The sequence below is a fragment of the Populus euphratica genome, unplaced genomic scaffold, assembly GCF_000495115.2.
Source record: "Populus euphratica unplaced genomic scaffold, PopEup_1.0 scaffold566.1, whole genome shotgun sequence".
Lineage (NCBI taxonomy): Eukaryota > Viridiplantae > Streptophyta > Magnoliopsida > Malpighiales > Salicaceae > Populus > Populus euphratica.
Genome location: NW_011500440.1, coordinates 10336 through 22804, shown reverse-complemented (window position 1 = coordinate 22804; position 12469 = coordinate 10336). Strand labels below are relative to the sequence as shown.

General features: G+C 35.8%; 1 protein-coding gene across 1 annotated transcript; it reads left to right on the top strand.

Annotated features, from left to right (window-relative positions):
* The first annotated feature begins 228 nt into the window (after positions 1-228).
* Positions 229-4860, top strand: LOC105114693 (2-oxoisovalerate dehydrogenase subunit alpha 2, mitochondrial-like). The gene is made up of 9 exons (XM_011011333.1): positions 229-597; positions 2471-2608; positions 2717-2899; positions 3002-3159; positions 3280-3379; positions 3474-3585; positions 3952-4091; positions 4219-4404; positions 4500-4860. Exons 1-9 carry the CDS (start codon positions 307-309, stop codon positions 4665-4667), a joined length of 1476 nt encoding a protein of 491 aa, XP_011009635.1. The 5' UTR covers positions 229-306; the 3' UTR covers positions 4668-4860.
* Positions 4861-12469: the final 7609 nt, after the last annotated feature.

Here is a 12469-nt window from a genome sequence, read left to right as displayed (position 1 = left end):
AGGCTGCAATGAGGAGTGTACTGGCGATCTGTCACATCCAGCAGAGTAAAGACGTATGGTACATAACTTCTATCCTAGGGGGGCTAGCAATTTCTGGCCATGTTAATGTGAGACTGAGATAGGCACCAACCCTAGCATAAGGATGGACATCTGTCTGCAAAGCATCACTCATTGCATTCCCTTCTCTTCTGTTTTTGTGATCATCAGCATTTTCATTCAGTGGAGAAAAAGAAAAAGAAAAAAAAGAAAAAAAAGAAAAAAAAGAAAAAAAAAAGCAAGAACAGACGTTTCATCCCTTCTGTTACCATGCCTGTTTGGTTGGCAAAATCTAGAGCCATTTCCCATCACTTAAACAGAAAGGTGGGTTTCATGGGAATTCTCCACCAAAATTTCTGGACTTCTTCTTGTTCTAGGCACTCTTTATCATCAATATTTATCCCAGCAGGGATTCATGAGGATCATCCAACTCCTCATGTATTTCCATTCAACTCATCAATCACCACCCGTTTCTCCCTCCAGCGATTCAAATCCACCAAAGCTGCAAGCCAACTTGAACAGCTCTACTCTACGGATGATGATGATCATGATACTAGCCAGGTAAATCTAATATCCAACCCCGTATTCTCTAGTGGGCCTGCTTATTTATGTTCTTCTCTTCTTTTGATCATGAATTGCTTCATTTTACCCGATTATCGAGTGTTGAGCATATAAGACAATTTTGGTTCACAAACATCACGGCCCGCTTGTCACCTAATATCTTACCTTTGATAAAAGGGGGAGAGAGAGAGAGCTATATATATATTATGTGCAAATTTGAACTTAAGAATCTAGTTTCATTTCAAATCCAGAAATTGTTGACGCAATTCTTATGTTGCTTTACGGATTGTCACACCATCTTTGGAGTGTTAAAATGTTCCGCAAATTTCATACTGCCACATGTTTACTCTAAGAACAAGGATGTTTTTAAGATGAACTAAAGATTTAACCTGGATTCTAGCAGGTTACAAACAGTAATTTTTACGTAGTTCGTATCCCTTATAAAAATAAATATGACGTAAGATTTGCGAAAATATCATTTTTGGAGAGAGAGAGAGAGAAATGCTTGGACGAGCGAACTTAGCATGTTTTTCAATATTTTTATATTATCAAAAAAAGAAAAAAGAATCCCATCTCCGATTATCTATAAAGACAAATTAATCCTCCCTCCTCTCTTCTTAATTAAAAAGAAAAATCCTGATACAGAAATCATGAAAACAATTTTTTTTTAGATTAATGTGGGTGTCCGGGCCAATTTGCGCGTACCACGACTAATCCCACGAGTCCTGAAGTTAACGATCATGTAAGCCTCCAGTGGCTATCATATGAGCAACTAAGGACTCGAACTTGAGACTATAAAGAGAGCAAACCCCTTGATCCTAAGTCCTTACCACTTGGCCACCATCTAGATGATTAAAGAATCTTTCTTCTTAATAAAGCAAAATATGGATCGAAGATTATCTACCCTAATGATATTTAACGCTAAATATCTGTCTCAAGAAAGGTGGAATTAGCTTCCCTTCCTTTGGGGAGGGGCAGTGATATCATTCCTTTTCTTTTTGGACAATCATCCACTACTATCCATACCTAATCCTTATCCATATATTGGTTCCAATCCTATATTTCGACGTTCTACTTTTTAAATAAAATATTTAGCACTCGAAAAAAATAAATAAAAAAAGACTGAGAGATGATAAGTTGAAGACGTGACGTTCTTTCGGCATAGTCTCACTCCCATATCGTTATCCAAACTCTGTTTCCATTGACGTTGACCACTTGGGACTCGATCTCTTGAGAAATAATTGACTGGCTGAGCACATATCTACTGTCACAAACTCGCATCGCTGTCAAAAAAAGAGACCCTTTTGTGATTTTTACACCTATTTATTTGGAGGCTGGACCAGCAAAGGCAAAAGCAAAATATAAACGACAAAGAAAAAAGAAGACCCGTATTAGGGGCGCTGATTCTTGAAAGTTGTATTCGAGTTCCCCACTTCCAGCTAATTTAGGCCTGGGCTTTAGTCTGTCGTATGGGTACCCCTAATTGAAGTTCATCTTATTGGTCCTCTCTCTGACTCCAGTTTCGTACAGTTTAAGCTCATCTTGGTCCAAAACGTTGTGCCCAATTAGTACTCTCGCTAAAACTAGATTGGCGAGCCGCATGAGTCGATCAATTTGTTTTTTAGCATATAAAAAAATGCTTCTACGACGATAATAATTTTAAATGAACGTCTTGTGCAGACACATAACTTCCTGTAAACTCACAACTTTCTTCTCTTTTTAGTTTTTAGAGTGTGTGCCAAATGGATGGGTTATTTAATCAAATCTTTCCTTGTCTCTCCTATTAGTTCACATGAGACCTTTCTGGATTTTGAAAATTGAACTCGTGATGTTCCAATGACTAGAAAATTGAAAAGATATCTTTCTGGTTTAGGCCCTAGATTTTCCCGGTGGGAAGGTCACGTACATACCTGAAATGAGATTCTTATCGGAGTCCAATGGCAAGAGAGTACCCTGTTATCGTGTTCTTGATGACAATGGAGAAATAATCATAGGCAGTGATTATGAACAGGTATAATTTTTCCATCTAAAAGAAATAATCCACGACCGTTAAATCTAGCTACAAGTACAGCATTACGAGTTGTTTAATGTTTGCTGCTTTTGCATGACGTTTTTTTAGTTGAGCGAGGAAATTGCAGTGAAGATTTATAGTAACATGGTCAGCCTTCAGATGATGGATACCGTATTCTATGAGGCACAGCGCCAAGGGAGAATTTCCTTCTACCTGACCTCAACTGGTGAAGAAGCAATAAACATTGCATCAGCAGCTGCACTAAGTGCAGATGATATTATCTTGCCTCAGGTACAGCATTTGTTACATTAGATGCTTAAATTCCCAGTTTCAGGCCAAATTGTCACGTCAATAGTATTAAGCAAGGCATTGATCCATCTGATGCACTGTCAGTACCGAGAGCCTGGAATTCTATTCTGGCGTGGTTTCACAATTCAAGAATTTGCCAACCAATGCTTTGGAAACAAGGATGATTATGGGAAAGGGAGGCAGATGCCCATACATTATGGGTCTAAGAAGCACAATTTCGTCACAATTTCGTCACCGATAGCGTAATATATCCATCCCATAAGCAATTGCAAATAACTTTCTCATATGATCTCTTAATGTCAATCAATGTTACGCTCGTATATAATCAAATGTTCTTGATTACTATTTATGCTGCATGTCAGAACTCAACTTCCTCAAGCAGTAGGTGTTGCTTATTCTCTTAAAATGGACAAAAAGGATTCATGTGTTGTCACATACACTGGAGATGGTGGTACCAGTGAGGTAATAACACAACAAGTTCTTTAGCCTTTTTACTCCTTCCGCTAGGATTTTGTGATTTTGCAGTCCAATTTCTAAACGGTAACTAATTTGTCAGGGAGATTTTCATGCTGCTTTGAACTTTGCAGCAGTGACAGAAGCTCCTGTGGTCTTCATCTGTCGCAACAATGGCTGGGCCATTAGTACCCATATATCAGAACAATTTCGAAGTACTATTTTGATCACTTCTCTTCTTCCGCTTCCAGTTTTATTTCCAAGTACAAGATTTCCTTTGATACAGCTTACAAGTAACTTCTACAGGTCCATGTAGACCAAACCGATCACATTATCTGGACCTATGCTGACCATTTTTTTTTTTTTTTAATTTTGTCTATGTAAACTAAGTGTGCATACCAGTTTCTTCTTTGTTTAAGTAGTTTACCTCTCATGTCACCTGGAATTGGCATATCCTCTAGGTCATGTCTATCAAGAGTCCTGAAAGGGAACTGGGAGCATCTTCTGATCCTGAAGTGCATGTAAAGTATACTGTGTGATAAATAATTTTCATGTTTGCTTATATAGCCTATGTTTTACAGGCGATGGCATTGTTGTCAGGGGTCGAGCTTATGGAATCCGAAGCATCCGGGTGGACGGAAACGATGCTCTTGCTGTCTACAGTGCAATACATGCAGCTCGCGAAATGGCCATAAGTGAGCAAAGGCCTGTATTAGTTGAGGTGAGATTGAACTTGATTGTAGGATTTTCTTGCCAGCATCCGAGACATGGATCCCTTCCGAAACTCACAATTGCCAAAATAACTTTTTTATATCATCCTGAAAACTAACAAGCATGTAAACCTTCAGGCCCTTTCATATAGAGTAGGACACCACTCCACATCTGATGATTCCACGAAGTATCGGCCAGTTGATGAAATCGACTACTGGAAAAAGGAACGGAATCCTGTAAATAGATTCAGAAAATGGGTGGAAAGAAATGGCTGGTGGAGTGAGGAGAAAGAATCAGAGCTCAGAAGCAGCATCAAGAAGCAGGTGAAAGTCGATAGAATTTTCCATATAAGCATCTTCTTCATTGTTCAACATATTTTAGTAGGTCACAGTTCAAGTTTTCTTTAACCTTCTCGCAGCTTCTGCAAGTGATTCAAGTGGCAGAGAAAACAGAGAAACCTCCACTCAAGTACTTGTTCTCTGATGTCTATGATATTCCACCACCAAATATTTGCGAGCAAGAGAAACAACTCAGAGAAACCATCTATGCACATCCTCAGGACTATCCCTCTGATGTCCCACTGTAGAACATCTGAGACATACTGAGAAGATAAGAGATGGTTTCGTCAATATTCACAGCAATGAAATAGCAAGCCTGTAACAAGCAACATCTAATCAACATCTCACGTAAACAGAAAATAAGAAAATAAAGAGAGGGTGATGCAGCTGTAAAGTTTCGAACTGTAATGTTCATGATAATATAAGTAATTTCTCCATTTTGACTAGTGTTTTTGCATTGTTAATCACAATAAAGAAAGAGAGAAGAATTTATCACATACAAGAAACGAAGCCTGATGGGCTGCTTAATAACAGTAGCTTAATGCAGCCAGGAGCTTAGATAGTTTATCAAACAATAACCAAACATCTGAAAGAACTTCAAATAATTGCTTCTGTCAATCTCAATTGGGAAAACTAATGAAATAATACATGAAAACAAACGACGGAGTGAGACCTGATCATTTTTATAAAGAGAAAGCCACTTCTAATGAAATTGCAAACAAAAATAACCAAAAACCACGCTGAAGAAAATCACAATCAAGTAAATAATAATATAGAAAGATTATAGATTAGTAATTAAATCTCAATTGAGTCATAGAATGATGATTTTTCATAGACCAGGTTTATCTAAATCAAGGGCCACTAACATTGGGTGGTCCTCCAAATTTTCAATTATGATCTTTTTTAACGCTCTACTAAAATGTTCAACATGCCAACCCCAAAATATGCTAAGTGCTAATCAGCATTCTCGCCTTAAATTGTACCCGGAGGTCCTCCGAGCTCCTATGGCCTCGAAATGAAATTTAAAGAAGAAAAAAAAAAGAAAAATAAAATCCCATAAGAAGACCATGTCTAGCAGTCAGAATTATTTTTTTTAAAAAAAACAGAGAGTTCGGAGAAACCAAGGAGAAAGACCGCGCGTTGACAAAGCTAACGAAACAAGTTTTTGTCTTTCACTACCTCGCAATCTTCTCTATGTAACTGTCTTCGACGGCAAAATTACACATCTCCCGTGCATTTTTTGGACATTCCAAGCATTTTTGTGGAATATTCCCAGGAATCTTTTCGATTCTTCAATTAACCAAACACAAACAGTTTCTCACTTATCACAAACTCCTCTCCGAAACATAACAAAACTTCATTGCCTCATCAATCTTAATCTCATATTAGAACTGCTATGGTTATAATATAAATTCAATTTTAAGATATTATATATTATTAAATTATAATAGTTATTTGATATAATATTAAAATTTTAATTATTAAATAATCACGGTTTGAATTTTATTATTCTTATTTATTTAATTAAAATTAAATATAAAATAGTATATATCTATATAAATTTTATGTTTAAAATATTTTTACTTAAAAAAATATATTAAAAAACAATATAAATTATACCTTATTTAAAAATTTAAATTATTAAATTAAAATAATTTTTTCCCACTATTTTAATATTTTCTTAATAAACCTTTTATTATACCAGTCTTTCAAGGCCATGCATCACCGAGTGCCTTAAATACTGGGTGAGATTTAAAAGAAAATTCAACTTGGGAGTTTAACTTGGTGTTTTCTATACATGGAGAGTCCTCTTTCGCCCTCTCATGTTGTGATAGCTTATGATGCTACTAAGGATCGTGGAGTCCATGAGCTTAAGCTCACTATTGATGCAGTGAGAATGAGAGGTGACATTCTTCGTGGAGGTGATACCCTTGTTGTTCATGGAGTTCTTCATAGAGTGCTTCATCCATGTAAGTGTTTGATTTTCTGTCTCGGTTGGTGTTATATTACTCATTGGCTTTTCAATTCCTTTCACTGTTTGTAAATGAGGTTTACTTTACCGAAATGGGAAAGGTTTTCATATAGCTAGCAGTTCCTTTCTCTGGTATTGCGTTATTCATAATAGAAAAATGCCTGGCAGAATGCTGCTGTTGTTTGCAAAATCTTTTGCTATTATGAGAAAGGAGAACGGATTTTGTTTTGATTTACCTTCCATTTTTTTTTTCCATTTTCTGTTGGCATAGTGGGTTATCAACTCAAAGTATGTCCTGATTCTTTTGCTGGAGCAAGCAAACGGCACATAGAAGAGGAAGTCACAAAGAAGCTTGATGCGTATGTCAACATGCTCCTGCAAAGTGCTGAAGTTTGTGAAGATGAAGGGGTAATTAATACGTGTTCTTTTATCTTTAGCATAGATATGATGTTAATTTATACAGCAGCGATCCGAGTGATTCTCCTCATAAGAGCGCTATCAATGCTTTCAACAAATTTTCTACATCTTGAGTTTCTTGCTTATTGCATCGTTATCAACCATAAAGTTACATGAACTGCATCTTTACTATGCAGAGGACCTATTAGGGCTTCACTCAGTTATTCTTATGTATGTATTTGTAAACGTTCCTGATATAGGACTGATTTCCTTATGGAGAGGCACTCAGTTTCAATTCTTATTTTCCTCATTTCTAGGGATGAAAACATGTTTTCCCTCCTCAAACAGGTCAGCATCGAAGTTAAAATTTCTGCTGGGACTCCCACAAAGCAGGTTGTTGTGCAAGAAGCTGTAGCGTGTAATGCAACATGGGTTGTGCTTGACAGGTAGTTATTCTCTTTTACTGTTGCGTTGAGCTCTTAATTCCTTCTCCAGTGTTTTCCTGTTTTAATTCCCTCGTGCTTTGCCTCACAGTTAATGATAAAGGAATTGAAAGTTTTTTTTTTTTTTAAAAAAAGTCTTATACCAAACTCAGTTGTTTTATTATAACTTACAATAATCAAACTTTAGTCAGAAACATTTCAGATAGAAGCAATAAATGACATCAACAGCTATTTTATAATATCCTCTAAATAAAGATTAATCCCATCAATGCTGATGGATTTTTCTACTCATTTCTTTGTGTTTTTTATTTCCAACTCATGATAATTCACTTTCATGAAAACTGCAGAACTAATCTTCAAGGAGTTCCTTGAACTCATGTTCTAAGGAATTCACTTCACTTTTTATTTCTTCATCATCTTCTAATAAATCCCTCGATGTTTATGTATAATTTTCACACATTAGATGTATGCTATTATCAGTTGTTTGAATTATTCTATTTCTTCTTTTTCTTTTTCCTTTTCTTTTTCCGATTGACATCAGTAGTAACTTGCATACCTGGACAGGCATCTTAGAAAAGAGTTGAGGTTTTACCTTAAACAGATTCCCTGCAAGGTTGCACTGATTCAAGATAACTTGTCGGTGGTAATTGAGAAATCTCACACTACAGCAGAAGCAGATGCATTAGAGCAAAAGTTGTTCTATTCCATGTCCAAACCCGTTCCAGTAATTTTGAATTCTCCAACCAACGAAAGCAACAAGCAGTCAGTAATCTCTTGCAGAAGCTTTCCATCATTTCTGAATTCACTTGAAAGCTCCGATATGCCGGCCAGCTTGCTACCTTCTTCTTCATATAAATCACATGAGCACAAAAATTCTCTTGATTTTGACTCTTCTGCTAAGCAAGAAAAATCAGGTTAGCACGCCAATTAAACTTTCACTCTCATACATGACTAAACATTTTGAATCCATGTCTGCACCTTGTGCCTTCATTGTGCAATGCTGTCCCCGTCTTAGAAATCTGATATGCTTCATAACTCTTCTTTTGTACAGTAGTTTTATTATTCTTCGCCTAGGTTACAGGAATGTCAATGCATACATTTTGGACTTTTCATTATTTCTACTTGGTGTTAGATTTAGATCTTTCATTTAGTAACTATTTATGATTGGATCTTCATTAACTAGGTTTTTTAAGAGATTAATATAAATCATATCATAAAACCTTACCAAACAATTTAATCTATTAAGTTATTAACAGACTTATCTCTAGTATATTTTTTTTTACTAATTTATCATTGCATTAATCTCATTTGAAACAAAGGTCATAGCAATTAAAATATCACTGGAGTAACATAGAAGCTCCCCGATATCTCAGAAAACTGATAGATAGCTAATTCTTTAGAGGTAATTTTTTTATTGTGTTTAATATGTGTAGCATGCTGAATGCTGTGATCTCTTTTTAATAGATCCTTCGTTGTTTCTGCCTCCCTAAATGTACTGGAAAGCCAGGCAGTGTATAAGTAACATCTTGAAAATCGAACTTGTTCACTAGAAACAAACAAGAATGGTGCTTTGATATGATTCTAATGGTGGATAAGTAACAAAATATGATCACTAGTTTGAAAATATTAGACAAATGTATAGAACCACAATTATTTTTGTAGACTAGAAATGCAAGATCAAACCAAACTTCTTGCAACAAACAGAAAAATCATTCAGTTGCATTTGAAGGGGCTGTGTTAAGTTTAATATGTTAGTTACTGGAGTGGAACTAACTAATGTTATTCCAAAAAAGTTTATATCCACGCAGCTATTGCAGCAACAATTTGTGTGATGTCTGTGTTCACTCGGTCATAGCTCATGTATCTGCAGAGGTGAGAAGTATAGACAGCGACCGGGAAAATATTTGTGATGCATAGTTTACTTTTACCCATTCCTAAGGAAGTATTGATGGTTAAGGCTGCCTATGGACACCGGTGTGCTTTAATTGATAGTTAGTTCTTCAGAAAAATATCTAATGAATCTTGTTATAATGCCTTTCAGCTCCATCTGCTTCTAATATAACTATCCAAAAGCACCTGAAAAATGTCTCACGATATAAAGCCTCAGAAGCGCCGATTCTTTGTTCTGGCTGTGGAGCAAGGACTGAACTGTATATCAAGGATTCTATGAGATTCAATTTTTCTGAGATTCAGTTGGCAACAGATGATTTTTCGAAGGATAACTTGATAGGAGAAGGAGGTTTTGGCCATGTATATAAAGGTAAACTACAAGATGGGCAGCTAATTGCAGCAAAGGTACGCAAAGAAGCAAGCACGCAAGGATTTACAGAATTTCAATCTGAGGTATATGTGTTAAATTTCGCCCGTCACAAGAACATTGTAATGCTATTGGGTTTTTGCTGCAAGGAGAACCTGAACATTTTGGTTTACGAGTATATTTGCAACAAGTCCTTATATTGGCATTTATTTGGTGAGTCATTATTGATGCTAGAAGCCCAAAATCATTCATTTCAATCTTTATTAGTTCTTCGAATGACCTTTCTTCTTCATCATGCTGATCTAAGCATAAACTTACTACTTGTATCGTTTTTATAGATAAAACTGAAAATATGCTTGAGTGGCACCAAAGACTTGCTATTGCCATTGGAACTGCTAAAGGGTTGCGTTTTCTGCATGAAGAGTGTCGTGGTGGTCCTATCATACATCGAGACATGCGACCAAGCAATATACTTCTCACACATGACTTTGTTCCAATGGTGACATTCTATGATACATCCAATTATCTATGTTTATAGTTCTTGTCGGTTTCCTCTAAATATGAGTTTTCATATCTTGTTTATCGAGCATGTGGATGCATGCAAATAGAGAAATAGGAAAAAACATTTCATGTAAAATGTTAATTTAGGGTGAATACAGAAGGAACTTATTCGTTTGTCATTGACAGTGGTAATGGTAGATTTTATGTCTAATTTTGCCTATACTCCTGGCTGTTACTTCACTGCACTATAGCTTTTCTCAGTGTTCCATTGGTTTCAGTCTTGCATTTGGAGTGACATATTGTGATCCTATCAATGCTTAAATTAAAATATATGTTCCATAAGCTTAATCTATTTCAAAATGGACAAACTTGTGTGTCCTGTCATTGGAAAGCTGATATTGTTTTTTCAGGTTCCTGAACATAACTGTGCTGGAGAAGGTCAAGTGTTTATGTACTATGTTATTTTTTACAAAATTATGAGATTTTATGTGCTCTATCTTAAGATATTAACTCAGAAGGAGGTGGAGGGGATTATGATAAATGTATTGATGATAGAGATCTTTGAGTTTGTTTTATTGATTTGAAATACAGTTTATAGATGGAGTCGAAGTTTCGGCTTGGGGTAGTTAATGAAATGATTTTGTTCACACAGCTTGGAGATTTTGGCCTTGCAAGATGGAAAACTGGCGATGACCCTGAGCAGACAAGGGTGCTTGGCACACTTGGGTAGATCTTCTATACTCCTTCCTATCTTCAGAACTGCACCTTGTACTCCTGATGGGCATATTTTATGCCTAATTATACCATTTAAACAATGTCAAGCCAGTTTTTGGCTCTTGTAGATACCTTGCTCCGGAGTACGCAGAGAATGGTATAGTTTCTGTAAGAACAGATGTCTATGCATTTGGCGTTGTTCTCTTGCAACTAATATCAGGACGCAAAGTAGTTGATGAGAAAAGGGAGGAAGGAAAACAATCCATTAGACAGTGGGTACGTCAGTGGTTTGTTTCTGTTGCTTCTGGGCAATGATCAAGTTTTCTTCATTTTTGTTTCAACGGCTATCCAATTCCAATATATTATGCTATATCACCTATTACTTTTTTCGTCTGACTTGTGTCTATTCTTTGTATGATGAATTTAGGCAAAACCAATGATTGAGCGCCTTGCACTACATGAACTCATTGACCCTCGTATTGGAGAGACATATGATACATATGAATTGTACCTCATGGCTAAAACAGCTTACTTGTGTGTGCAAAGCAGCCCTGAAATGCGACCATCGATGGGCGAGGTATTTGGACTTTGATTCTTAAAATTTAGTTGTTCTGAAAAATGTTTGAGGAGGAATGTCTATGAACTATTGAGTGTCATGGAAACATCTTTACCAGGATGTTGCTTTGCTTTACAGTAAAACATGCTGTAAATACCGTTCATGCACCTCCTTTCTATAACCACACATTACATGTTTCTACTATATATATATATATATATATATATATATATATATATATATATATATATATATATATATATATATATATATATATATATATTCTGTTTCTCCATGTATTTCCAATCTTTCTAATGCATTCAAGTAATTTTGTGAACGGTTCCTATCAAGGTGGTGCGCTTTCTTGAAGCAGAAAGTGACTATGCCCAGCATTTGGGGGAGCGATTTGCACGTTGCTGTGCAAAGCGATAAGGATGATAATGGTACAATATTTTCTGCTCACTTCTTTTCACTATCTATAATTCAATCTGTCCTGTAAGGAAGCTTTGGTAGTTGCAAGTCGTCGTTAGGGTTTTTTTTTTTTCCTAATCAATTGCAATACAATAAATCTCAACATCAAGATTGATACGGCTCATATAATATGCAATCGTGTACTCTGTCCAATGGACTTGTGAAGTGAAAATCTGCTTGTCATGGTGTTAACTTGAGAGATATTCTACAAAAAAAAAAAAAAAAAAACACAAAAAAAACAAGAAAAACAAAAAACTTGAGAGAGAAACTTAACAGGGAGTAAACATATCTTATGCCGACTATAAACTGTTTACAGGCTTCCAGGTTTTCATAAAATTTGTCCGCCAAAACACTAGTTTTCATAATTCAAGCATATGTTAGTTTTCAATTTTGATACTGCGACAGCATACTATATTCTCCTACAATTAGCATTCCTTTTTTTCAATGCATATAGAATTCAATCAAACTTTATGAGGTTACGAAGAGGCAGGACATAAAATAACGTGGCTGAAGTCACTTGGTATATATGTGGTGTCATAATATTTATAAATACTAGAGTAGTAGAGTTAGATTAAGTAAAACACATTTGAATCAAATACATATTAAAATCTAGCTATCTCTATGTAAATCTAACTATCTAGTTATTACAAATAGCAGCTAACAATGACTCTCTTGATTTTGCCTTAGCAGAATCGTATAAAACTCTGTCAACCCCCGCTAAGCCAAGTGTTTGAGAGTAT